This window comes from Patagioenas fasciata, chromosome 20, assembly GCF_037038585.1.
Source record: "Patagioenas fasciata isolate bPatFas1 chromosome 20, bPatFas1.hap1, whole genome shotgun sequence".
NCBI classification, from domain to species: Eukaryota; Metazoa; Chordata; class Aves; order Columbiformes; family Columbidae; genus Patagioenas; species Patagioenas fasciata.
The window spans coordinates 883551-910843 of NC_092539.1; the positions used below are offsets into that span (position 1 = coordinate 883551).

Below are 27293 nucleotides of genomic sequence, written 5' to 3' on the forward strand. Positions count from 1 at the left end.
TTAACCAGCAGCTCCCAGGGAAATCCGCTGGATCGAGGCCGGGGATCAAGTGAACCCCAGGGAGTTGTGGCTGATGCCACGTTGCGCGGGAGTGCTGATCTGCTGGGGGTGGGAAGGATCTACAGGGGGATCTGGACCTGGGGGTGTTGGTGACAGCAGCTGAACGTGAGCCAGCGTGTGCTCAGGTGGCCAAAAAGGCCACCAGCGTGGCCAGCGGGACAAGGGCAGTGACCGTCCCCTGTGCTGGGCACCGGGGAGGCCAAACCACAAATCCTGGGGTCAGTCTTGAGCTCCTCGGCTCAGGGCTCAAAATGGCGGCACCAGAATCACCTCAGGGCTCAGAATGGCGGCACCACAGGTGGCAGGGTCACCTCAGGGCTCAAAACGGAGACCACCATTGCTTTCTTCACTACGAATAAACTTAATATAATAAATTTTAAAGTTCATTCTCTTCGTTTGGAGTGACATTACTGATACAGATGTTTTGTTCATTGGTTGGGGATTTTTGTTTGTTTTAAACATATTTTTAGAGTCATAAGACTTTATTTGTACCCGTTCAGAAGGGGCAATATGTGCCAAAAACTGTTCAAGGCCTTAACATTAAAGTCTAATATTTACAAATTCTTATGTTCTCCCTAAAAAATACTGAATTGTCAGTGTGGAATCCCAATGTAATTTTCCCTAATTCAAGACCTGATGCTGGCAAAGTACCTGTCAAAAAAAGGAAAAAATTGTTCAATTCAGAAAGTGACCCGACCGATACTTAATTTTGCTCTTGCTAATAGCAAGTAAGATTCATTTTTTTAAGGTTTTGTGCTCTAAATATCCAAAGTAAAAAATTTAATACAGTAAGTCTAAAGGAACAGCATAACTGAAAATTAATAAGAGGTATTTCCCCAATGATTTTCACATTAGGATCTTAATACACATTTTCACATTAGTATGTTGACAAGCACTAACTGATTTATTTGTAAATAGGATGGGATTTACTTTTCATAATTATGTATTATTAATAAATAGATAATTATAAAAATAATTATTATATTAGATGGTGTTTCAAAAGAGATGAACCCAATTTCAAAGCTGCGCGATTTCATATTGGGTCCATCTTTTTGAAATAACCTGTATAATAAAATTTTATCCTATATAAAATGTATACTATGTAAGAATACATAATCTAGAGAGAATATACAAGCATAGAATACATATTTGTAATACATGTTTATTACATATTTACTACTTAATGTTTGCTATATTTTGTATTATTTATATGTATATAATATTTTGTATTATTTATGTGTATATAATATTATGTATTCTAACATGTAATATTTATTTATAATTATAACCTATTCTATTTATTACATCATTATATTATTATATAAAATACATTATATGGCATATTATCTATTATATACTGTAGATATAATTATTATATGATAAAATTACATAAGCAATAACAGTAATAACTATGTATTAATATAGTATTTTTTATTTAGTATTTATAAATAATTATATATAATTATAAAGAAACATTGAGTACTATTACTGGGAGCATGGTTACAGTTGAGGAAAATGTAGTTTTTTTGAGAAAAAAGGCTTCAAGGAGGAAATATTGGGGGAAATGCCAACACTGAGGGTTCCAACACTGTTTCTTGCCTTACAGGTTTGTGGACAACAAACTGAGATGGGAAACCTAGAAACAATGCCTGTGGGGACCAGCACTGCTCATCAGCCCTGTCCTGTACTGATGAATTATCAAAAATAGAGAAAAAATGGAGTGAAATTTAGACAATATTAGAAATTGATGAAAATATTGGAAATTACTTGAGCTAAATGTTACTTTTTGGCTTTAATAGATTAAACCAAAAATATTTAATTCCAGGGTGCTGTAGTGGTGAACACTTATCTGCCCAACACCCACTCGTACAATTATCACACAGTAAGTTTTAAAAAATATATTATATTTGTTTTTTCTTAAACCCTTCAATTAAAATTATAATTTATTTTCCAGGAATGGAAGGGAAGAACACAAAAAGTTTAAACAGTTTCTATGGCCTCAGACTTTGAACATCTCTCTGATTGCCAGGTATTGTGAAACTGGTTTATATTTTATCTTGAAATTATGTAGTTCTGTGTTAAAAAAGGATTTGCAGTAACAGCTTCTTTAGGATGCATTTATATTTATTTTGTATTTGTTATATATTTATTATGTATTTATTTTCTACATTATTATGTATTTGTCATTTATTTATTGCCATATTATATATTTATAGAATATGTATAATATAAATAATATAGAATATATTAAAAATCTATTTAGTCTGTATTTACAAACTTTCATTCAAAAGAATTTTAAATGGGTAATTCAACAAAGAGACCATATTTTTAAAAAATTATAGATTGAATATATTTGCTTTAGGGGACAATTCAGAAATTTATCATTTCCTTTGGGACATATCAACCTGCACATCTGAGGTGGCTACATCCTCACTCAGCAAAGTCCTCCTAATACCGCATTTTACAGGTATTAATTATTAATTAATATTTATTATTCCTTGTTAAAAGGAGATATTTAATTAGTGGCCTGGCAAATAAATTGTGTCTTAATTACATAGCGAGAGCATTTTTTTGCACTCCTGAATTTCAACCTGGGAAAAATGAAATTTTCTGGTTTAATATCTCTTATTTTTTGTGAACATTTCCAGTCCTGGGAAAATCAGTAGTAATTATATGATAGTGTTTGGGGTTTTTTTTGTCTCTCTTTCGTTTCCTCCCTGTGGTCACGTTTAAATGCTCTGGACTGGAGAAGGCTGGTAACAGAGATAAATTGTGTAAAATGTCTAGAATATGAATTATAACACCTGAAAAACAGAAAATGCGATTTCCCAAGAAAAATATTATTCTTTTTTTAAATTTTATTTTATTTCCTAGCCAAAAAAACCCGTTGGCACTTACCGTTGCATTGAATGACAGTTCAGTTACAGAAGGGCAGCTTTACTGGAATGATGGGGTGAGCATCGGAAGTACATTTAGTTTGCACAAAATAAATTAACTAATTCAGTATCAATTGTATATAAATTTTTCCTTTCTTTTTACCAACACAAGCAGTTAACTGTTGTTTGGGGATTGTTGTGTAATTGTACAACACAGCGTAGGAAGCATGAACACAAATCAGAAAAAATATTACAGTACAATGATTTAATGTAGCTAATGAAACTAAAAAATAATTAATTTAGTTGTAATAATTGTAATTATTCTAAATTTACAGGAAAATGTAAAGTAAAAAAAAAAGATAAAATGTAAAATGAATGATGGTAAAATAATAGTAAAGTTGTTATATATATATATACGGGTTTTTTTTTTGCATAAATTAAATTGTGCCCTGGACAAGAATGTCTATAATAAGAATACAATATGATATAATAACACCTATCTAGAAGTCTCATAATAACTACAAATTATTCCCTGAGATTATCACAAGTAATACACAGAATTGTGATTTTAACATACAAAATGTTGCAGGCTCTGCACAACACATATATATGCATATATATTCTTCTATTTAATTTAAAAGACAAGGGTGACCAGCAAATCCATTTTGTCCTACTGTGTGTTTTTACCAGAGGCGTATGAAGGCTGCCGGTACCTGCTGACCTCATTTACTGCTCATCAGGTACCTCATGGTAATGAACGGCTTTGGAATACCCAGGGTGATTACCCTGGTGTGTTTAATTAAGGTATTTTAATTTGGTGTTTTAAAAATGTGTCAATATCCTGATGTGCTGCTGAACCTGTGTGATGGACAAGCTATTAGCAGTGTCCTGGAAACTGTTGCAGGTATTTTGGTTTTATTATTTCATTTTGTTTTATTTTATTTATTTCATTTTCTTTTAAAAAAAATTTCTTTTGTTTGGTTTGGGTTTGTTTTCTTTTTAAATTTATTTTATTTAGCTTTATTTTATGTTTTATTTTACTTCCATTTGGTTTAGTTTTTATTTTATTCTGGCTTTTATTTTTTATCTTTTGTAATTTCCTTTTTATTTTATATTTTGTTTATTTTTTCAAAGAGACAATATATGCAATAGTGCAACATGGATATGCAACATGGATAAACTAATTTCGAAAAAAATTGGGGAAACTTAATTTCTTTCAGTGAGGCTATTCCACATATTTGTATTTATATTTATTTATAAATGAGCTGGCCCAGCCTGAGACCTCCACGCCAGAGAGTGTTCCAGCTGCGCCACCTCACATCGGTTTTCAACCATTTCTGTACATTAAGGCATTTTAGCCAATCAACTTGCGCATATTTCATAGCCTCCATTTAGCATAAATCTACGTAGACACAATTTCATTTGGACAGACTAGAGCCTCCCTCAACAAACACATATTTACTTGTAAATTCTGGATATTGTACTATTATGTAAATTAAAAGCCATACACAAACATGGAAATTAAAAAAGGAGGATAAAGATAAAATACATAATATTAACAAAATCTTTTAAATTTTACTTATTAATAGTACACAAATATTTGTTTCCCACACCCTGCATTTTCTTTTTATTTTTGCATTGCTGCAATAAAGGACAAGATTTTCTGCTCCCACCATCCAATGTCCTGATGGAAAAGAGCCAGTTGAGCAAAAATTGTTTAATTTTGTTTAATTTTTGTTAACAATTGTTAATTGTTTAAAGGTCCTAGCAGGACCTCTGAACAGAGGCTGGTGTGGAGTCACTGACTCAATTTGTGACTTTTTATTCTTAATTTTTATCACTATTCTTAATTTTTATCGCTATTCTTAATTTTTATTGTTATTCTTCAGCACAGAAAATAGAGCACTCAGCAAATATTGTGTAAGAAAGTCAGTGATTGGTGCTGCTTATTACAATTATTGCAATTTTCTTCACATCAGCTTTAAATTTTTGTTTTAAGCAGTTGAATAGCTATAATTAAATTAGATGGGAATTATACAGACTATATATTTAAAAGAAATGCTTTGAATATTGTAAGAAAAAAGTATGTTGTTTTATTTTCCAGGTGGTCAAGATGTATTGTTCTTAATAGTCATTTTAATTTTAATTTGCATTTTAATTTTAATATTTTGTCCATCACGCTCATATATCTCATTCATTTTGACTTTGCCAAGTGATTGGACATTAACTGCTAAGGGAGAAAAGGGGTTTTTTTCTATTTTCAGTTGTAAAATTACATAATAAGTGCACCTTTTCCTGCTTTTACAGAAAGCTGGTAAGGAAAAGCTTAATTAAAACAGTTGTAAATCGACTAGTAATGAAGAATGCAGTAAAATAACTGTGTTATTATTGATTAAGTTCAGGAATTAAGAGCTTCACAATCTATTTTAAGCTTTTTTTTTTTTTTTTTTTGGCATTTGTAAAAGGCAAATTAAAAATAAATCAGCAAAATGCCCGCGGGACTTCGGCAATAAAATAACCACTTGTTGCACACAAATCTTCCCACTCAATTCAGTAGTTTGGGAAACTCCAGAGAAATATTGGAAAATCAGGGGGAAAAAGAGTTTGAATTATGAAAACGAATTGTTTTAATCCTTTCCTATGCTGCAAAATTCACATCAGAACAAATCTGTTTAATATTCAGCAGCGGGGGAGGTGAAGCAATGGGGAAAATCAAAACTGCCAACATTTGGCAACTAAATAACAGCACTTCTTTAATTGAAGAAGAAAAATATTGTGAGCCTCAAGTGAAAAAGCATTTTCTGACAAAACTTCTTTTACTTCAGGATGTTTTCAAGATAAAGGTTTTGCACCGAGGTTACACTGATCCAAATAATCTGAAGTTCACCCAAATTAAAATTTTGGGGCTGAGCTCAACTGTCCAGAGGGTGATGGTGTCGCAGGACGGGCAAGAAATTCCATCTCCTCACATCGTGTCCAACAACAGCAAAAAACAGGTAAATCCAGTTAGTTTTCCTCCAGAATTAATGATTCTGGTCACAAATCATGGTCATGCTGTCCGGAGAGACCCCCCGAGCTAAAATCCATTGATGTTTAATTTAATTGATTAATATTTAGTCATGAATTTATGACTCGGTGTTCTGTTGAGTCATGTTTCCTTCTGCCTCTCAGCCAAAAGGCAATGTGTCAATATATTAAAATTTAGAGTTATTATAGGAAAGGAATATTGATAATAGAAATATAATATGTAAAACCAACAGTAACATAACATAACATAACATAACATAACATAACATAACATAACATAACATAACATAACATAATATGATACAATATCATACCATATCATATCATATCATATCATTCATATAATTAATATAATATAATTCATATAATATAGTATAATAGGATAGAATATAATAGGATATAACATAAAAGGATATAATATAATGTCAAAAAAGATTAATTAAGAAGGTAACGAACAGCAATCCAAAATAAGAACGGTCAATTTTTTATTATACATCTTATTTTTAATTTGTTTTTCCAAGGTCCTGGAGATCACCAGCCTGGAACTTCAATTAGGCCAAAGCTGCACGTTGCAGTGGAGCTAAAATACCCGCAAATCCCGCAGCACTTCCTCATGTTTGCAAATCGGTTTTGAATTCTTCAAATATTTTGTGGTACAAACGTGTAGCGGGCGTTTAAGTTGTTGTGTGCAGAACGGAGTCATGGTTTCATGTTGGCCTCATAATGTGGAATTTTCAAATGAATTTGACAAACTTGGTCTTTCAAAACGAAGAGATGAACACGAAATCGGTGATTTCCCTAAGTCAAAGTTTATTTTATTTTATAAAAATATTGGCACAGACTGAGGGCACATGGGGCAATTAATCTGCCCACATTTTGCTTCTATGCTCACTTATGAGTTGAGATTACAGAGAATTATTTAAGGGCAATCACGTGAATTGATTTAAAAGATTCTGCAGTGGTTGATCTGTGAAATATTAAGGCACTTGCAAGAAATCCTCAGAAGATTTTGCCCGGCCTTAACCAGGCACTTGAGTACTCCAACGTTTTGATCTGAAGTTGTGTGAAATTAAACATGACATTTGAATGTTAACTGAAAACCAAAACATTTTTAAGTTTTATTGAGGTTTTTATTGAATTTTTGTTTCATGGAAGGGAATGAGGTTGTAAATTTACTGGGATTAGTGTTTCACATTAAAAATTTTTTGTATCTCAGAAGTGCTGCATATGACCTAAACAGTCTGATAAAGAACATTTCAAATTAAATTAATTTCCAATTAAATTTCTAGGCTTAAATGTCTGTCAGAAGTAGCAGGAATCTCTAGAGCCTTGTGCTTAAAACCCACTTCAGTGGTCCCTCTCCACACTAAAATTCTGTAGTTAAACAGTCAAATATTTTCTATAATTCAAAATTCTGTGATCTAAATTCCGTAGTTTAAATTCTGTAATTTAAGAATTCTGTAATTAAACAGTTGAATAGCCAATATCACTCTGCTCACAAGACTAAATCTCTTGATTTCCTAGCACTGTAGGGAAATTGAAAACCCAGAAAAAGCAGACAAACTAAAAAGGATAATTTCAGATAAAACTCACCATATTGAAAAATATTTTTGTCCGAGGAACTTGTGACTTTTGTGCTGCTGTGTCACAGATCTCGGTGTGTGTCTCCCAACGGATCACAGCACAGGTAGTGCCGTGGAATAAGCTTAATTTGCCAGAGAATTCAACGAGCAGCAAAAATATGCTTCTGACAGCAGAAATAATCTCGCCCAGCACGTGTCGTGTGCAGCTAAAAGGGAAGTTCAGGGACACGGTTTGTAGGGTTTTTTCCCCCTTGTAAAATTGTTTTTATTTTTCTCAGTGATCAGTCTCAGCACCAAAAGGATCCATGACCTGAAGAAGCTCTGGTGGGACCTTATTCCAGCCTTTCTGTACTTAAAATGGCTTCTAAAAGAGATGGGGACAAACTTTTGAACAGGGCCTGTTGCGACAGGACAGGGGTGACAGTTTTAAACTAAAAGAGGGAGATTCAGGCCAGACATGAGGAAGAAATTTAAAATAACTTTTATATTTTATTGATTTCATTGCTTTAGGCTCTGCTGAACGGAGCCTCTGAGAATGAGCTGAGGCTGAGCTGGGGGTTGTAAAATGGAGGGAAAAGGGATGTTTCACTTTTCCTCTCAGAAAGTTCCCTCCTGTCCTCCAAATTGTTTTTTCCCTTAGAGAAACCCCAGGATCACAGGGACCGCCCCCAGGGCCCCCCCAGAAACCCCTGAGACCTCCCAGGCCCACAGGGACCCTCACAAGAACTCCTGGGACCCCCCAAACCCAGGGCCCCCCCAACCCCCTTTAACCCCCCCCCAGGGGCCTCCCAAGCCCCCAGGACCCCCCAGGGGTGGCTGCATGTGCAGGTTGGGTTCTGACACCCCAAACGTGATGGGGGGTGGGGAGGTGATGTGGCCCCCCTTGGTGTTTTGGGGGGTCCCTGAGATGCTGCTGCCCTCCCCCCCCTCCTGCCCCTTTGGAGTTTTTGTACAATTTGTCTCTGTATTTGTAGCTGGGGGAGAATGTGGCCCCTCTCCAATCCTGACCCCAACCCTGGGGGGATCCAGGCAAGTCCGCTGGGTCCCCTGCACCGGCACGGGGGGGAAATGAAAGGATTTTGCACAGAAATATGAATTATTGGTGGGAATAAACTGAGTTGAGATGCCGGAGGCCTCGGTGCAGGGGGGGATACCGAGAGGTCTAGGGGGCTCAAGGGGACATTGTGATAGAGGGAACTAACATTTTAAGGGTTAACTAAACATATAATGAGTGCCTACTAACGAACTAACACTTTAAGGCTTAGCCACACAATAAGTGCCTAGTTTAGAGCTTTATGTAAACTCATGTTAAGAAAAGCAGAACCCCATCGAATGCTAAGATAAGAAGTTTTACTGCACCAGATGTAAACTTGAGGAGACAAGATAGCGAAGATTTACAGCAAAAGGAGGCGCCAGTCTGGTTTCAATCAGCTTGGCAGGTTGGGTCCCAGGCAATTCAACATAATGAGCCAAAGCTAAAAAGTTCACTGTGATGAAGCTGAAGGAGCCTTCATCCAAAGACCCCCAAGACCCATCTTCAAGACCACCAGATGGCACTGCGCAGGAGAACAGGGCGGGGTCAAGGTGGAGACTATGGAAATGATCACCTGGGACTCATTTTAATAAAAAGCGGGGAAAGGTTATGAATATGTAGAGGCGTTCCTGGGTCATTATGAATATGTAACACCTGACTGTATTTAAACACACCTCTTATTGTTAGAGGTTGTGCATGAATGGTGGAACAAACCCCCTTGGGCCCAACGTCGAAATAAACATACCTGCTTTAGAACTTTGTGAGTTGGGAAGTTTTATGACTTTACAGGTTGTAAAGTTGTTTCCGTGTGTCAGTTTTGGTGACCCAGATGGGACAAACTCTGCCCAGCTGTGCGGACTGCCTGAGAGGAGCGGATCTCCTAGATGTGTCCCAAAGCTTTTGTGACGGAGGGGCTTTGCTCCACTCTGGCTGGTCACCATGGGGGCAGACAACGACCTCTTGCATTAAGCGGTAAAGGTATGTTTATGTTTTACCGTAACACGGGCCTGTAACATGGGGGCCAGTAACTCGTGAGGGACACCTGCGCATGGCCAGATTCCCCATATTGGTGTAAACGGGTACCTAAGGGGGTTAATGACTTGACTCTAGCAGAAGGGGTTCAGCCGCTAGCGATCTTGGGGGTTGATCGAGTAACCCTGAGACTTCTATTGCGTCTTGATTACGGGAGCCAGGATGGACCTGCTAATGACTGTTATGGAAGCAGGAGAAGGGTAAACAGAGTCTCCAGTCGTGGGTTTGAGTCCCACTAACAATTGTTGGGGGTTCGAGTCCCCACGGCAATTGACACCTTATAACATCTTAACCCACGGGAATTGAAATTTATATTGCTGTAGCTGTAACTGGAATACTTATGGTGACAGTTACATGTTGTATGATCAAGAAGTTTTTGTGCCCGGTACCGTGCTCTGTGTGAATGAGCGCTCCGTGTGAATGAGCGCTCCGTGTGAATGAGCGCTCTGTGTGAATGAGCACTCCGTGTGAATGAGCGCCTGAGACGCGGTCTGACCGCGAAGCGAGTGCGGAGTCCCGATCTGCGGTTCCGTGTTCTCCGCGAGGAGACTGACCGGAGACGGATGAAGCAAATGATAAGTGTTTGTTGAACTGATAGCTAGCTTGGTAATCGTGTGTTATCTTTATAAGTGCCCAGGCATTCCATGTCTATTGTAATAATCTTTAGAGTACAACCATCTGTACCATGAGCAATTTAGCTTTTAACTGTGTGCATGTGGTGAGAAGGTTTTGTGTGTGATAAGCTGTGTCTCATCTCAGCGTACCAAATTTAGCTTTTCGTATGTACACCAGGTAAGAAATCCTGTTTTGGGGTAGCAGTTGTAGCACCCCAGATGAGACACTGATAAAAGCCTTGCCCAGTCCAGCTTGCTGCAGCAAGTGGGGGGCGGGTGCCGATGGGGCTCCAGCCACACTGCCCTGTTCTGTCAGGGAGACCCAGCGGTGCCTCCATCCAGCTGAGCAGTGAGTGGTTAAAGGTGCAATGCTAAAATTCAGATATTGTCTTGAATGAATGTAATTGTGATTTGTTTGCAATATTTGAACCTGGTATTTGGTTTGCATGTCTGAGCTCAGTATTTTAGTTTGTATATTTATATTTGGTACCAAAAGAATTTGTTTGGGGAGATAATTACAAAATGAGAACCGGTTCTGTTACTAAAGTACCACCTTGCTCCCCTTTCAGATGCCTCTGTACACATGAGGGTAAATTAGTGGGGGAAGTGATTTGAACATGAAATTCTGGGTGAGCTGTATTGCAGTTAGTGTTGTTCTGTGGACAGACTGGTTTGGATCTAAAATTAATGCAAGGGATTGATGCTCCATATGCTGTTTATTGATATCTGTAAGAAATTACAAAATGTAGGAGCTGAGGGATGTAACTATTGCTCAGCTAATTGAAATTGCATATAAAGTTTATAGTCGCAGGAATTGAAGAGAGAAAAAGGGCAAGAGGAGCCCAAGCCTATGCTGTGAAGTTTGAACATAAATGTCTCGCTCCCTCCATAAGCTGGGGCGAGAAGAAAAGAAGCAGAAAGCTGAGTGGCTGCTAAAGCGGCGGAACAAGGGGGGAGAGCGCGGCTGCTGGGGCTGGAGCTCAGCTCCGCTCCTCCGGGCTCCGCCCGCGGGCGATGGAGCGGGGGGGCAGTCCCGCCCGGCCCGCTCCTGCCGGGCTGCTCGGGTGTGTGCAACGCGCACACAGCACCCGGGGTTCCCCTCAGATGTCCACCTTTGGAGCCGGATTCAGAAGTAGGGGTACAGCAGTTTGTGTTGTTATTCACCAGTCAGTCAGCAAATGATAATCGGAGGAAGTTACAGAAACTGAAAGCAGCAGAAAGTCGGAATTTGGAAACATTGTTAGATGAAGCCTGGAAAATATTTAGTAACAGGGAAGAAGAAGACGGTCAGAAGGAAAGGTGTATGATAGCACTACAAGAGAGTAGGGAGCTGAGAATTGAAAGGGTTGGAATGTTTCAAAAGCCTTTAGAAAGAGACGAGTGTGCGTGGTGTGGGAATAAAAAGGACATTGGCAAAATGAATGTTGAGAAAGGTGCAGAGGAAGTAGGCAAAGGGAGAATTGGACAGTAGCAAAGAGACTGAGGAGGACCTGGGGAATCCACCCTAGCGGATCCACTGGTTATAATGAAACCAGGGAAAGAACAAAAACAAGTGGAATTTTAATAGATATGGGAGCAAAATTCTCGTTCTCAATGCCAATAAGTTATGACTACATAGTAGTAAAGGGAGCCACTGGCCAAAGTGAAGAGCATATTTTTTGTGAACCTTGGAATACAGATTGGGTAAACAAGTAGGCATTCACAAATTTCTGTGTATGCCTAACTCCATGAATCCTCTTTTGGAGAGAGACCTATTGGAACAAATGGGCGCAGTGATAAGATTTGAAAAAGGAGAAATTACTCTGGAGGCAAATGATCAGCAGTATGTGCAAATAATGAGTTTCCTTTTAGTAACTGTTCCCACAGAAGGCAAAATTAATGAAGAGATTGTGAACCAAGTGTATCCCAGAATATGGGCCACTGATATACCTGGAAGAGCCAAAAATGTCCCACCAGTTGAGGTAAAAATCAAAGAAGGACGGCAGTTGGCAAGAATCAAACAATACCCTTTGAAAAAAGAGGACAGGGAAGGAATTTGGCCAGTAATAGAGAAATTCCTGCAAATGGGGTTATTAAAGGAATGTGAGTCCAGTTATAACACTCCTATGTTGCCTGTCTGCAAGCCAGATGGGTCATATTGGGTGGTTCAGAACTTATGAGCTATAAACAAAATAGCTGAGGACCTCTACCCAGTGGCAGCAGACCCATACACCCTTCTGAGAGTATTAACACCTAATTTGACTTGGTTTATCGTTTTACATTTAAAAGATGCTTTCTTTTGCCTCCCTCTCCATGAAGCCAGCTAGACAATATCTGCATTTGAATGAGAGAACCCTAAAAGTCAATGCAAAACCCAGCTCACATGGACGGTGTTGCCACAAAGATTCACGAACAGCCTGACAATATTTGGAAATCAGCTTGCTAAAGATTTTGAATCCTGAGAAGCCCCATCTGATGAGGGACAGATGCTACAATATGTGGATGACATTTTAATCACTACTAGAACCAAGGAGATGTGCATGACCTGGACCCTATGGAGCAGAAACAGCTGCAATGGAATAAGGAAGCTACAGGAGCCTTTAAAGAACTTAGAAAGTCTTCGATGTCAGCCCCTGCTCTAGGACTCCCAGATGTGGGTAAACCATTTTTCCTATTCTCTCACGAGAAACGGGGAATACCCTTGGGTACATTGGCACAGGATCTTGGCCCGGATCGACAAGCAGTGGCCTATTTCTCCAGACACTTAGACGCAACTGCAAAGGGGTGGCCTGGATGCCCGCGGGCAGGTGCTGCAGTGGTACTGAATATACAGGAGGCCTGGAGATTTACCATGGGTCAGAAGATGACTGTGCTCGTATCCCACACAGTGTCTAACAAGATGGTGTAGAAATTATCGTCACTAACATTGTCAATCCAGCTCCTTTCCTCAGTGGTAACTTTGGAGAACCAGTTCATCATGGCTGCCTGGAGACCACTGAAGCAACACCATCCAATCGACCAGATCTAGAAGACATTCCTACTGAAAACTCTGAAAACTGCCTTATGGATGGAAGCAGCTAACTGTGAGGTGATCTGGACCTTTGCTTAAAAAAATCCTTTCACACAAAAGGCAGAAATAATTGCCCTTACTCTGCTCTGGAACTAGCTCAAGGTAAAACTGTTAGCATCTATACTGACTCCAAGGATGCTTTAAGGGCTGTGCATGTGCACAGAGCAATTTGGAAAGAAAAGGAACTTTTGAACTCTCAATGCAAACATATCAAACATGCGGAGGAGATATTGAAACTACCAGAAACAGTTCAACTTCGTAAGGAAACGGCAATCGTGCATATTAAGGCACACCAGAAAGTGAGCTTGGAATCAGAAAAGGCTGGCGGACAGAGAGGCAAACCAAACGGCTCAGCAAAAGGTAAAACCAGAAAGTGCTCTGGTCCTTGGCGGGCAGGTCTCTTTAACAGGTAAGCCAGTGTACTAAAGAGAATTGAAACTCATCGTAGATTTAGAGGACTCACATCATAAGGAAGGGTGGGTTCACACCCCCCAGGGAAAACTTATTGTCCCCTCTCATCTAGTTTGGCCTTTAGTAAGGGAAGAGCATAAGAAAGGATTCTGGGGAGTAGAACCACTATGCAAACATTTGATTAGGGAAACAGGAGCTAGAAATTTGTATATCGCTGTAGAACAGGTGACAGGAGCGTGGTCTTTGCCTCCAGACTAATCCCAAAAATATGCCCAAGCTAGAAATGGGTCAAATGGCGAAGGGGAATGGGCCTGGACCACAATGGCAAATTGAGTTTTCAGAACTCCCAGGAAAAGGGGGGGTACTGATATTTGTTGGGTATTAACTGATGTTTTTTCAGGTTGGCCAGAAGCATTACTACCAGGACAGCAAAAGCTTAGGAGGTGACTAGAACATTGATACGTGAAATAACACCAAGGTTTGGAGTTCCAGCTGTTATATCCTCTGATAGAGGACCACATTTTAGTTATGTGTATGTGAAGTCTTTTGGTGAGAACTTTGGAACCATAATAGGAAGGTCCATTTCAAGACCTCCTGATATCCTTCACTGCTACCAGTATTAGAGAACAGAATGCCTGGATTCATCATTCTAGAGTGAAGAAAGCCTGCGAAACACCACGGGGGGTAACCCGGGCGCAACCTGGAAAACTCTGTTTTTCACAGTCACCTTTTGGTCCTTCTGGGTGACCAGCCTGGGTGGTTCTTGCCGCATTGGGAAGAAGAAACCCAAGAGAAGAAAACAAGTAGAATTTTTGGTAGATATGGGGGCAACACTAATGAAAACCTGGAAAGAAGAAACTTCAACCCCATGATGGGAGGGGCCTTTTTCTTGTTTTGTTAACTACAGAAACGGCTGTTTGGAGGGTAGAGAAAGACTGTGGTATAAGCATATCCACAAACGGAACTTACTAACAGGATTGCGTAATAAATGTCTAAGAACAGAAGATAAGGAAACCAGAGCTCGGTTGAGGATTCCAGTCGTCACTGGAAGAACAGAAAAAGAACAGCGAAGAATGGTGGGAGGTATTTACTGAAGGGGTGAACGGGAATTTAGAGAGTCCACCAGTGATGAGAAGAACAGAGTGTAGAAAGAGAAACCACATTCCGTGTTGCTCCTGTTGTTCCTGGGAAGTGAAGGCCAAGAGTTGGGAAACGATAAAAAGTCGCCACGCTAACGGCAAAAATAGGAAAGGCGGGGACACGGCCCTTGCTGCCGAGAAGACGACGAACTCGGCTGCGGCTGCAGCCTGGTCGGCCAGAGAGGCAGAGGGTGTGGAAACCTGGACCTGATCCTCTTGCTAGGAGTGGTGACTTATTGTTCCCAACTTAGCCTGGCCAATCCCTGTACCAAGTGCTACGAGCGCGTGAGAATAGGAAGACTAACCCAATATGTTCTAAATTATCACACTCATATTAACTCTGAATGTTATGATAGCACGAAATTGGAGAAGTGTGAAATCCAAGGGCAGAAATTATGGGTAGCAACTAACCCAGGGAAAGGTGGACTTGCTGTAGGCTGTGTCTCCTGCCCTAGGGGAGAACAGAGGATCTGTTTTACACAAGGTGGTGTGTGGGGCTGTTCAGATGGAGGGAGAGTGCAAGATCAGTATAAGGAGGAGTTAGTTAAGAGTGCCACTCAGGAATTAAAAAGAAAGCAAGAGAAACAGAAATTGGTACAGAAAAGCAGTGATTGGTATGAGGAAATAAGACAAAAAGACAAGGGATTACAATTACCAACAGTAGGGAAAAACCTGTCTATAGATCTTATGGAAAAATAGCCTGGGAATTAAATGTCACCTCATGCTGGATATGTGGGGGGTCTCAAATGACTGAACAGGTTGGACAAACCCCTTGTAAGTTGGTGTTGCCGGTAAATTCATCAAATACCTCTATTCCTCCCACTTGGTGGCCAGGTCCACCTAATGGATATTGGTCTCGAAATGGTAGCCTGGTGGAAGAAAATAGGGTTCGTGATAGTATGTGCATTTCTGCGTTTACTGTTTGTGCCATGCATGATCCCGTGCTTTATTCAGTTACTACATTCAGCAGTCCAAGGCATGCAAATCTCAGCCATGCCTATCGATCCTGAAATGGCAACAAAAGGAACGGGGTATAAATTAATGATTTTAAAAGATAACACCAAACTGGACCCAGCCGCCGCTGTGCAGGTGCCAGCTGACTTTGAGGCCAAAGCACGAATCAATGGGATAAAAAGCAAAAAGGGGGAATTGTGAGAAATGCATTTGTGATTTGTGCTGAGATGTTTAATGTTTACAGATATAACCAAATGAGGCACGGGCTCTGAACCTGAAAAAAGGGGAGGTGGTTAAGTTCTATGAAAGAGTTATGAAACTTGTTTATGAAGTTATATTGACAGAGGGAACTAACATTTTAAGGGTTAACCAACCACATAATAAGGGCCTACTAACGAACTAACACTTCAAGCCACATAATGAATATCTAGTTTAGAGCTGTATGTAACCAATTGTGTTAAGAAAAAAAACCAGAACCTCATCGAATGCCGAGATCAGAAGTTTTACAGCACCGGGTATAACCTTGAGGAGACAAGATCACCAAGATTTACAGCAAAATTGGGCGCCAGTCTGGTTTCAGTCGACTTGGCAGTTTGGGTTCCAGCCAGTTCATCATAATGAGCCAAAGGTAAAAGGTTCACTGTGACAAAGCTGAAGGAGCTTCATCCAAAGACCCCAAAGACCCCTCCTCAAAGACACCAAGTGACACTGCGCAGGTGAACAGGGGAGGGGCAAGGAAGAGTCTATGGAAATGGTTATCTGAGACTCATTGGAATAAGAAGTGGGGAAGGGTTATGAATATGTATAGGCGTTCCTGGGGTCATTATGAATATGTAATACCTTACTGTATTTAAGCACACCTCTTATTGTTAAAAGGTGTGTGTGTTGGACGGAGCGAATCCCCCGCGCACCCAGCGCTGTTTTGCTTATGCTCTAATGAACATGTGTTTAAGGAATTGGATTAAACGTTGTTTATCCATAGAAAAAGCGAAAATTACTTATTTCAATAACCTTTCCGAAACTCGCTGCCCGCCCTCTGCGCGCCCCGGGCTGAGGAAGGGCCGAGCGGAGCCGAGCGGGGCAGAGCGGAGCCGAGCGGAGCCGAGCGGAGCCGAGCGGGGCCGAGCGGAGCCGAGCGGAGCCGAGCGGAGCCGAGCGGGGCCGAGCGGAGCCGAGCGGAGCCGAGCGGAGCCGAGCGGGGCCGAGCGGAGCCGAGCGGAGCCGAGCGGAGCCGAGCGGAGCCGAGCGGAGCCGAGTCGAGCGCACCCGAAGGCGCGCGAGCGGAGCTGAAACCAACCGAAGGGACCCGAGAGGACCCGAACTCTTCCGAGAAGAGCCGAACCCACCCGAAGGGGCCCGAACCCCCCAGGAGGGGCCCGAACCCCCCAGAAGAGGCCCGATTTGCGCCAGTAACTCCCAGTTCCCCCAGCGCCCCCCCCCCCGCCGCAGTGCCCCCCAGTCCTCCCAGTCCCTTCCACCCCCTTATTCCCCCCGTCCCAGTCCTCATGGCCGCCGTCCCCCCCAGTCCCCCCACTGCTCCCAGTTCCCCCCCAGTTTCCTCCCAGTGTCCCCGGGAGGACGAAGTCCGGGCGCCATGTGGGGCAGAGCGGCCGTGGGGAGGCTGTGGGGCCGGGGCATGGCGGCCAGGGGGACCCAGGCGTTCGGGGAGGGGACCCAGGCGTTCGGGGAGGGGACCCAGGAGTTTGGGAAGCGAACCCAGGGGACCGGGCGGCCACTGGTGGGGAAAGTGGCCGTGGTGACAGCGGCCACGGCCGGGTGAGTGACCCATAGATCTGCCCCATAGAGCTGTTCCATAGCTTAGCTCCATAGATCCCACCCCACAGAGCTCCCAGCCCCAGAGAGACCCATAAGTGCCCCATAAGTGCCCCCCAAGCGTCCCATAGTGACCTATAAATGCCCCGCAGTTCCCCATAAATACCCCATAGACACCTCAGCCCCATCGATCCAGCCCCATAGATCACTCACAGTGCCCCGTAAGTGCACCTTAATGACCCCAGTTGCCCCATAGAGACCCATAAGTGCCCTATAGACCCCCCAGGCCCACAGCTCCAGCCCCATAGACCCCCAGCCCTATAGACCCCCCAGCCCCATAGCTCCTGCCCACATCTATGCCACACATCTCTCACAGGATTGGGCTGGCAGTGTCACGGGCTCTGGGGGTCGCGGGGGCCTCTGTTGTTCTCAGTTCCCGCCGCGCCTCACACGTGGAGGCTGCTGTGGGGCAGCTGCGGGGGGAGGGGCTGGAGGTCAGCGGGGTCGTGTGCCATGTCGGGGAGCCCCACAGCCGGGAGGCGCTTGTGCAAAAGGTGAGACTTGGGAGGCCCGGACGCCTGGGTCCTCTCTGCCCCATGGGTCCCGGGAACTCATGGGTCATAATTATGGGTCACAGAGGTGGTTATGGGGCACAATGGGGGGACTATGGGGGAATTGTGTCCCGCATGCCTGGGTCTGCCCTGCCCGACTGTTCCTGGGCAGTTATGGGTCACTATGGGGATCCAGTTATGGGTCACAGGAGGGTTATGGCGCACAATGGAGGGTTCTGTGTCACACTTATGAGTCCCAGACGCTTGGGTCCCTCCTGCCCCACACATCCTGGGCACTTATGGGTCACAGCTGTGGGTCCCAGGGGGGCTATGGGTCGCTATGGGATGTAATTATGGATCACAGGAGGGTTGCAGGTCACACTTATGGGTCCCAGATGCCTGGGTCCCTTCTGTCCCCCACAGGTCCTGGTTACTTATGGGTCACAGGGGTGGTTATGGGGCACAATGGGGGGGTTAGAGGTCAGTGTGGGTCACATGGGGTGGTTATGGGTCACACTTGTGGGTCCCAGACGCCTGGGTCCTTCCCGGATGCCTGGGTCCCTTCTGTCCCACAGGTCCTGGGATGCCATGGGGATGGTTATGGGTCCTGGGGCTGGTTATGGGGGGCGGTTGTTTGTTCCACTTGTGGGACCCAGACGCCTGGGTCCCTGCAGGCCCTCGACACCTATGGGGGCATCGACATCCTGGTGTCCAATGCGGCTGTGAACCCCGCCCTGGGCCCCACCCTGGACGCTGACGAATCGGTGTGGGAGAAGGTGAGTCCTGCCCTGGTCCCGCCCCTCTCCAGGCCCTGCCCCCACCACACCCTTTGACCTCTGGCCCTGCCCCGGAAGCTCTTCCAGGTCAATGTCACGGCAGCTGCCATGTTGGTTCGGCTGGTGGTGCCACACATGGAGCGCAGAGGGTGAGTGGCGGGGGGCGGGGCTTGGGAGGAGGGTGGGGAGGGGATGTGGCCACGCCCCACAAGGTTAAGCCCCTCCCACCTTGCAGGGGCGGGACCATCGTGCTGGTGTCGTCAGTGGCGGCGTATTCGCCATTCCCAGTATGGACGGGTTTGTACTTGGGGGACTGGGGGTTATACTGGGGAACAGTGGGAAGATACTGGCTTAAACTGGTTTGTACTGGGTTGTGATGGGTCATACTGGGGGATACTGGATTATATTGGTCTATACTGGGTTGTACTGGGATATAGTGGGGAGTACTGGGGGATTTTTCTGGATTACACTGTGGGTTAAACTGGGAGATACTCCGCTGTACTGGTTTATACTGGGTTATACTGGTCTATACCAGGTTGTAAAGGGTCATACTGGGTTATACAGGACTACACTGGGGGACAATGGGGCGTTATTCTGGTTTACACTGGCTACACGGGTTTATAGCTGGTTATACTGGTTCGTGCTGGTTTATACTGGTTTATACTGGTTTATGCTGGGTTATACTGCGGGATTATTCTGGGTTATACCGTGGGTTATACAGAGTTACACTGGTTCATGCTGGTTTGTGCCGGTTTACACCGGGGCAGGCGCTGGGTCCCTACAGCGTCAGCAAGGCGGCGCTGCTGGGGCTGGTGAAGGTTTTGGCCAATGAGCTGCGGCTCCGCGGGATCCGCGTCAACGGCGTCGCGCCCGGATTGGTCCGGACCCGCTTCAGCGCTGCTGTGAGGGGCGGGGCCGGTGGGGTCAATGGGGTGGGCATGGTCAGCAGCGCATGGTGGGCACCCAATGGGGGGGCGGAGCCCGGGGGTGTGGCCTGAGAGTGGGAGAGACTTAAGAGGGCATGCCCTGGAGTGGGCGGGGATCACATGGGAAGGGGGTGGGGCCCCAGGGGGTGGTGGTGGAGCCAAAGGGGGGCAGGGGCTGGAACCTCCTGGAAGTTCAATGGGGTGGGCGTGGCCTCAGGGGGTGTGGCATATGGGGCGTGGCCATGACAAAACCCCTTCCCCTGCAGCTGTGGGAGGACGAGCCCACGCTGCAGCGTGTCATGGCCGCCATGGGTATCGACAGGTGAGTGGGGCCTGGACACCTGGGTCCCCTTCCCCTCCACCTTCCCCTGTTCGTTGACCCCGAGTGACCCTGTGACCTCTGACCCAGGCTGGGCACCCCAGAGGACGTGGCCGAGGTCGTAACCTTCCTGTGCTCGCCTGGTGCTGCCTACATGGGGGGAGAGACCCTGGTGGTGGCCGGGGGGGCGCCCTCCCGCCTCTAGGGGGTGCCGGGAGCCCCCAGGGGTTTGGGCCCCAGGGGACGTGTGGGACCTGCAGGGCTGCTGTAGGGGGCGCTGCAGGTGGGAGTTTGGGGTGAACTTCAGGAGTTTGGGGACGTTTTTGTGCATTTGGGGCTCCAATAAAAATGCTGGGACTGGCGGCTGAACCGAGGGCGTATCCGGGCGGTCGGGCGGTGACGGGGCCGTGAGCTGAGGGAGAACAGAGTCGAGGTCAACGGAACCAGCTGGGGCCGGGGTCTGGTGGGTCCCTCGGGTCTGTTCTGTGACCCGTGCTCTTCAATATGTTCATCAGCGACTTGGATGAGACTTAATTTTGCACCCCCAAAATATGGAAATTTGCACCCAAAGCCCTTGATTTTTCTCCTCCCAAAGTCTTCACTTCTATGCTGCAAGATCTTCACTTTTGGGCTCAAAAGTCTTCCCTTTTCTGGCCAAAAAAAAAAAAAGCATATCTGTGCTCAAAAATCACTTGCTTTGAAAACCCACCATTTTACATATTAAAGAAACCCTAAACTTTTATTTTTTGTGAAAATCCCTGATTTGTCTCTTTACTCCCAGGAAACACTCCCCACACAAACACCAAAGCTGACCATTTTTGGCCTTTTTTTATCCAAATCCCCTCTTTGCCACGTTCTGCCCAGCTCAGTACTTTTTTACAACCCAATTTTAAAACCCCCCAGACTTTGGATTTTACCCCCATCTGGGGGTCAAGGGGATCACCCAGATGCCTCGGTCCCTCCTTGGCAGTGGCGTGACCCCTTGTGGCTGCCAGGTGCCATCTCCACCTCTCCCCTGATTGGCCGCCACCTTCACCCACCTCCCTCTCCCTCAGCCAATCACAGCACAAGATCCACTTTTTCCCCCTCTCCTGATTAGTCAAGAGCTCAAGGCGGGGGGGGGATGGGGAAAACCCAATTCCAGCCCAGTTTCCCCTAAAATGCCTCATCCTGGACTCCGAGGTTCTCCAGGATTTCTAGAGGTCTAGAACCTTCTCCGGATGCCTGCGTCCCTCCCAGACCCTTTAATTCCCCCCTGTGGGCGCCCCAGTTCCCCAGGGACACCCCGTCTGACCGGAGAGCACGTCTTGCAGAACCTCAGCAAACCAAGGGCCCTCAGGTCTGACTGGATCTCATCCCAGCCTTCCCGTCCCACCAAGGAGCCACCGAGGATGCAGGGCCAGGCTCTGCACCATGGCACATGGCTGGAGGACACAAGACAACGGGTGGAATGGGAAAGAGAAGAGGTTCAGTCAGGACACAAGGACAATGTTTACCCCATGAGCTCAGCCAGGAACCCAGAGGGGAGTCACAGTGTCATTTCTTGTGGGTTTTCAAGTTTGGACTGTATCAAGGCTTGAACACCTTGGTCTGACCCAGTTTGTGACAGGCTGGACTGTAGACTTCTGAGGTCCCTTCACCCTCAGCTCCCTAACGATCCCATGATGATGTTGGGCCCTGGTTCTGACTGGACATACTGAGGGACATGAATCCTCCTGTGCTATGGGTGACCATCTAAACCAACACCTAGACCAGTGAAGAGGGGTCGACACTTCTCTTCTGGGCAGTGACTGAGGAGCAGGGGGCATGGGGCTCTGCGTCATTTAATGTCAATGAAAATGAAAGTAAGAAGAGCTGAGGACAAAGACAAAGCAAAGAAAGGTGTCAGCACACATTCCAGCTTTTTTAAGTTTGGGGGGGAATTTCCTTTTTCTGAAAAGGAAAGTGTTCTCCAGAACTGGAGTGGCTGTAGGACACAGATGTCTTCAGGTCCAGGGACACAGACACCTGGTGCCAGTGCAGATGTCCCGGGACCCCCTGCCTGGCTCCACCTGCACTGCAAGGTGCTCTGGTATCCCTGGGCCCTGTGTGACAGATGGCAATCCCAGGACAGCACCTCAGGGACACTGGGCCCTACGATGGCGCTGGCTGTTCCTGGTCAGACACCTGATGTCTGCCTGGGACACTGCAGCACCATGAGCTGGTCCAGACTGCGGGTGGTGCAGGGCGAGCCCGGCCCTGGAGCAGCACTGCGGGTTTGCAAGGGGTATGGGGCTGAGCCCCCCAACTGCAGGGGCCAGAGCTGCAGACTCTTCTCAAGGATGTCCCCGTGAGCAAACAAACCAGGATCAGTGCAGAATGGACCTTTAAAAATCAAACATTTTATTCACTTTGCCTTTCTGCTTTGACATTTTTCACTTTGACTACCTGTCTGAATTTTCTCTAATTAACCACATTAGATCTGAAGGTTAAAGGAAAATCACACTCAGTCTTGGCTCCTTGGAGTGTTTTCCATGTCATTGATCTCTACACATGTTCCCGTCGTTTCAGTCCCTCAGCCCCTGGACAGCAAGAGCTCCATGGACACCAGGGCTCATGCACAATGCGGCTCCTCAGTGCTCTAGATAACCTCAGGACCTGGGGCCGGTGCTTTTTTCATGCCAAGCAGCACATAGGACTCAAGCTCTTCATGTTTTCCTCAGCTTTTGCTCCAAACTCAGACTCAGCGGGAACCAGATGGAGCCTCTTGGTCTGAATCCAATTAGACAGAAAGAGACACTAATGAGAGACGCCCCTTTGAGCAGACTGGGCTGAACTTTGTTCAGCTCTAAGTGGATGTAGGAAAAGGTGCTGCAAGGCTGCTCCAGCCCGGGGGACAGCGGGGCCGCTCTGGTCCCTTCACCGTGTGGCCTGGGGACAGAGGAGCGAGGGTGAGACTGGCAGGAGCTCTGGGGACATTTCTAGTCAGGCCGTGCAGCAGACAACCCCGTTGCTATGGAAGCGGGGGCTTTCCAAGGCCGGCCCCGCGCGGCGCAGCCCCTGTCGCTATGGTAACGGGTCCTGCACCGAAGGCGGCGCGCTCTATGCGGGCGGTCTGGCTGAGCGCCGGGCGGAAGTTCGACACGGCCGGTGGGTGACGTGCCGGTTCCCCGGGTGGGCAGTGAGAGCCGCTGGAGGTGCAGGGGGGGAAGCTCTCGGCTCCTGGATTCCCCGAGCGCGGCTGTCGGGGCGGGCCAGGGAGGAGCTGGGCTGGGAGCTCTGAGGCGCTTCCCGCATCCAGCCCCGGGCCGGGCGGAGCTCCTCGGGCTGGGACTGGTGGGGCAGAGGAGTCCCCGGGGAGCCGGGGCGGGTCCGCTGCACCAACACTGTCCCGGGGAAGCGGGACGAGGGGCCGGTCCCGGTGCCAGCACGTCCCCAGCCGGGCAGCGCTGGGCGGCAGCAGAGGTGTCAGGGTGTGGCTGCAGAGCCCCGAGCTCCGCGTCCTGTTCCAAACCCTCCGTGCGCTTTGGGGAGCGTGGGGGGTTGTGATGTGAGCGACAGCGCTGTGCCCTGGCCCTCCACGGGTCCCTCCGGGCAGATCCTCGGGAAAGATGCAGGCGGCCCGCGGGCAGCAGGAGGAGATGCTGCAGTGGGAGAAGGAGCAGCGGAGCCTCGGCTGCTGTGGCAGCACCAGGACGCAGAGCAGGAGCGGGCAGAGCTGCGGGCGGAGCACCAGCAGCGCCTGAGTGCGCTGGAGCAGCAGCACCAGCTGCAGCGGGTGCAGGAGCTGCAGAGGTGGCGTGGCACGAGCGGCACATGCGTGGGGCCGGTACCCCAGGTCTGGACAAAGGAACCAGGGAATGGTTTGGGGAGGTGTTTAAAGGAGAAAATCAGAGTCCAGAAGGGCTGGGTTGTGGGCTGCTGAGCGGCTCTTGGAATGAGGCTTTGCTTTGTAGGTGGACACAGAGATCTGGCTGGAGACATCATGTCAGAGTGGATGTGTTGTGCTTTGAAAGGGGCTGAACCCCGCATTTTCTCTCTTCCAGATCTCTTCTGTTCAGGTCAATGAGTCACTGACATAGTCTGGGTCAATGAGAAATCCAGTTTTGGAGAAGCCTGTAACCCCCAGATGTGTCCGTCCCAGATGCAGATGCTGGTCAGTGGGATGCCCCATGACAGACCAGCTCCTGGGACCTAATTGCGCCCACAGTCACGTGTGTGCACACATATACACACACGCATGTGCGCACACACACACCCCTGTGCAGACTTTCTCATAGAATCATAGAATCCCAGGCTGGAAGGGACAAGGATCACCTGGTCCAACCTTTCCTGGCACAAGCCCAGTCTAGACAAGCTGACCCAGTGCCCTGTCCAGCTGAATCTTAAAATTGTCCAATTTTAGGGAATTCACCACTTCCCTGGGGAGATTATTCCAATGGCTGATTGTTCTCACGGTGAAAAATTTCCTTCTTGTGTCCAGTCAGGATCTCCCAGGGAGTAACTTGTACCCATTGCCCCTCATCTTTTCCCTGGGACTCCCTGTACGAAGAGTGTGTCCATCTTTGTAGTCACCCTGTGAACACTGGAACATGGTGCTGAGGTCCCTGAGCCGCCTTTTCTCCAGGCTGAACAAGTCCGGTTCTCTCAGCCTTTGCTCGTATGGCAGCTTCCCAGTCCTTTGATCATCTTTGTGGCCCTTCTCTGGACCCTCTCCAGCCTCTCCACATCTGGTTTGGCTGAAAGTGACTTAATTTTCTTCATATCGCTATATAATTATTACTGCAGTAATCTGAGGTAATGAGGGAAACAATGATTTGGGGAGGACAGGACACTTTTTGTAGCCATCACATGTTTTGCAACATGGTGTTTGTGGGTGCCTGACAAGACAATCACAGAGGTGGTTGCTGGGGTTCTGTAATGGAAATGCTTTTGTTCTGCTATTGAAGCCCAAATTGCCCTCTGACAGTCTTAGACTAGTGAATCTGGAAGTGTTGGTTTGCCTCAGCAGGCAAAGCCTCTGCTGCCCAGCAGTGCTGCGTGACTACTGTGTCACGTGTCACCTCTGTCACTGAGTGCAAGGACAGTGCAAATACTAGGTGCTTTGGAAAGCTTCCCTGGTCTCTGCTGACATTCAATGTCTGTCTCACGTGTACCCTGAAAATACACATTGCAGCAGGACAAGCAGATCTCAGGAAGGTCTGGCCCTGTGGGCTGGACGTCTCCAGCCCTGGATCAGCCAGGTGATGCAATAGCGCAGCCTCCCAGTGTCATAGTGTGATTCCAGGATGGGTCTCAGGCTGTCCCAGGGTCTCCTGGTCGCTGACACCACAACCTCTCTTGCCACATCTCTGGCTGCCCTCGCTGCTCGCCACACTCTGCGCTGCAGAGGTGAAGCAGACACAGACATTGTCGTCTCTTCCCATTCGACGGCTGCAGCTGAGACAGGTGAAGTCCTGAGACTCCTCCTTCCCTGCCATAGTTCAGCATCAGCCATGAGCTCCATTGTGCACGTTGGGATTTGCATCCCCAGGCCTTGGACGAATCCAGTGGTGGGGAATCCACAGCTGGTGTGGGCAACCTGCTCCAGGGTCTCACCACCCTCATTAAAAAACAATGTTCTTTTATCAAGAGCTTTGGTATTCTCAAGTGAGGCAGGATTTGCATAGTACAAGACGAGGATGTCACCAATGGGTGATTGAGATCCCTTAGAGAACCACTGTCAAAGATATTGGCAAAAGTGGTTTTAATATGATGTTGTAAAAGCGCAACTTAACAAAGTTTGATAGCAAGTTCACTCTATTACTGTACAACATAATAATATGAATAGTGATTGAAAACTCTTACGGCAGAAATCAAAGTACCAAGACACTCTTCTGCTCTTTTGTCAGGCTTTATCAGCATCTCTCAGCATGGACGGAGCCTAGGTGGGGACTTGGGGACCTCATGGCCCATGGGGCCCCATCATGGCCCAGTTCACCAGCCCTGGACCCAAGTACTCAGTCCAAGGAACAACAGGTAAAACAAGGATCAGAGTAGTGTGTTGAACACACCTGTGGTAAAATCAGCTACAAACTCCTTTCCCTTTTCCCCCCTTCTCACAGAAGCCCCCTGCTCAGAATCACAGAATCCCAGAATGTCAGGGGTTGGAAGGGACCTGGAAAGCTCATCCAGTGCAATTCCCCCATGGAGCAGGAACACCCAGCTGAGGTTCCACAGGAAGGTGTCCAGGCGGGTTTGAATGTCTGCACAGAAGGAGACTCCACAGCCTCCCTGGGCAGCCTGGGCCAGGCTCTGCCACCCTCACCATGAAGAAGTTTCTTCTCAAATTTCAGTGGAACCTCTTGTGTTCCAGTTTGTACCCATTACCCCTTGTCCTACCATTGGTTGTCACCGAGAAGAGCCTGGCTCCATCCTCCTGACACTCCCCCTTTCCATATTGATCCGCATGAATGAGTCCCCCCTCAGTTTCCTCCAGCTCCAGAGCCCCAGCTCCCTCAGCCTTTCCTCACACGGGAGATGCTCCACTCCCTTCAGCATCTTGGTGGCTGCGCTGGACTCTCTCCAGCAGTTCCCTGTCCTTCTGGAGCTGAGGGGCCACAACTGGACACAATATTCCAGGTGTGGTCTCCCCAGGGCAGAGCAGAGGGGCAGGAGAACCTCTCTGACCTACTGACCACCCCCTTCTAACCCACCCCAGGTCCCATTGGCTTCCTGGCCACAAGGGCCCAGTGCTGGCTCATGGTCACCCTGATGTCCCCAGGACCCCCAGGTCCCTTTCCCCTACACTGCTCTCTAATAGGTCGTTCCCCAACTTATACTGGAACCTGGGGTTGTTCCTGCCCAGATTTGTCTGGAACTGCACTGATGGAAGCTCTGTTTGCCTGGGAGAGTCCAGGAAAGTTCCTTCCACCTTTAGCCATGAGGTTGAACATCTATATCTATATCTATATCTATATCTATATCTATATCTATATCTATATCTATATCTATATCTATATCTATATCTATATCTATATCTATATCTATATCTATATCTATATCTATATCATTGGGTTAAAAGGGAAAGAATTGCAGTGATGCAAGAATTCAGCTTATCTATGTGTCTCTTGGTTTTCTTTAACGCTACATTCATTCTATCTGATTTCAACATTTCCGTTACTAACAAAAAAGTTTCGATGATTTGCAGCC

The 27293-nt window shown here is 46.4% G+C and overlaps 1 protein-coding gene across 1 annotated transcript; it reads left to right on the plus strand.

Annotated features, from left to right (window-relative positions):
* Positions 1–17362: 17362 nt before the first annotated feature.
* Positions 17363–20865, plus strand: LOC136110282 (dehydrogenase/reductase SDR family member 4-like). Its single transcript, XM_065853494.2, has 8 exons — positions 17363–17554; positions 17928–18105; positions 18777–18878; positions 18957–19027; positions 19114–19165; positions 19646–19780; positions 20071–20126; positions 20214–20865. Exons 1-8 carry the CDS (start codon positions 17373–17375, stop codon positions 20326–20328), a joined length of 891 nt encoding a protein of 296 aa, XP_065709566.2. The 5' UTR covers positions 17363–17372; the 3' UTR covers positions 20329–20865.
* Positions 20866–27293: the final 6428 nt, after the last annotated feature.

Bases quoted from the DNA above. Each gene is read 5' to 3' on its own strand.
- LOC136110282 (XM_065853494.2), top strand. From the start codon at position 17,373: ATGTGGGGCAGAGCGGCCGTGGGGAGGCTGTGGGGCCGGGGCATGGCG. The intron at 19,781-20,070 runs GTGAGGGGCGGG...CTTCCCCTGCAG, and splicing joins GGACCCGCTTCAGCGCTGCT to CTGTGGGAGGACGAGCCCAC. The intron at 20,127-20,213 runs GTGAGTGGGGCC...CCTCTGACCCAG, and splicing joins GCCGCCATGGGTATCGACAG to GCTGGGCACCCCAGAGGACG.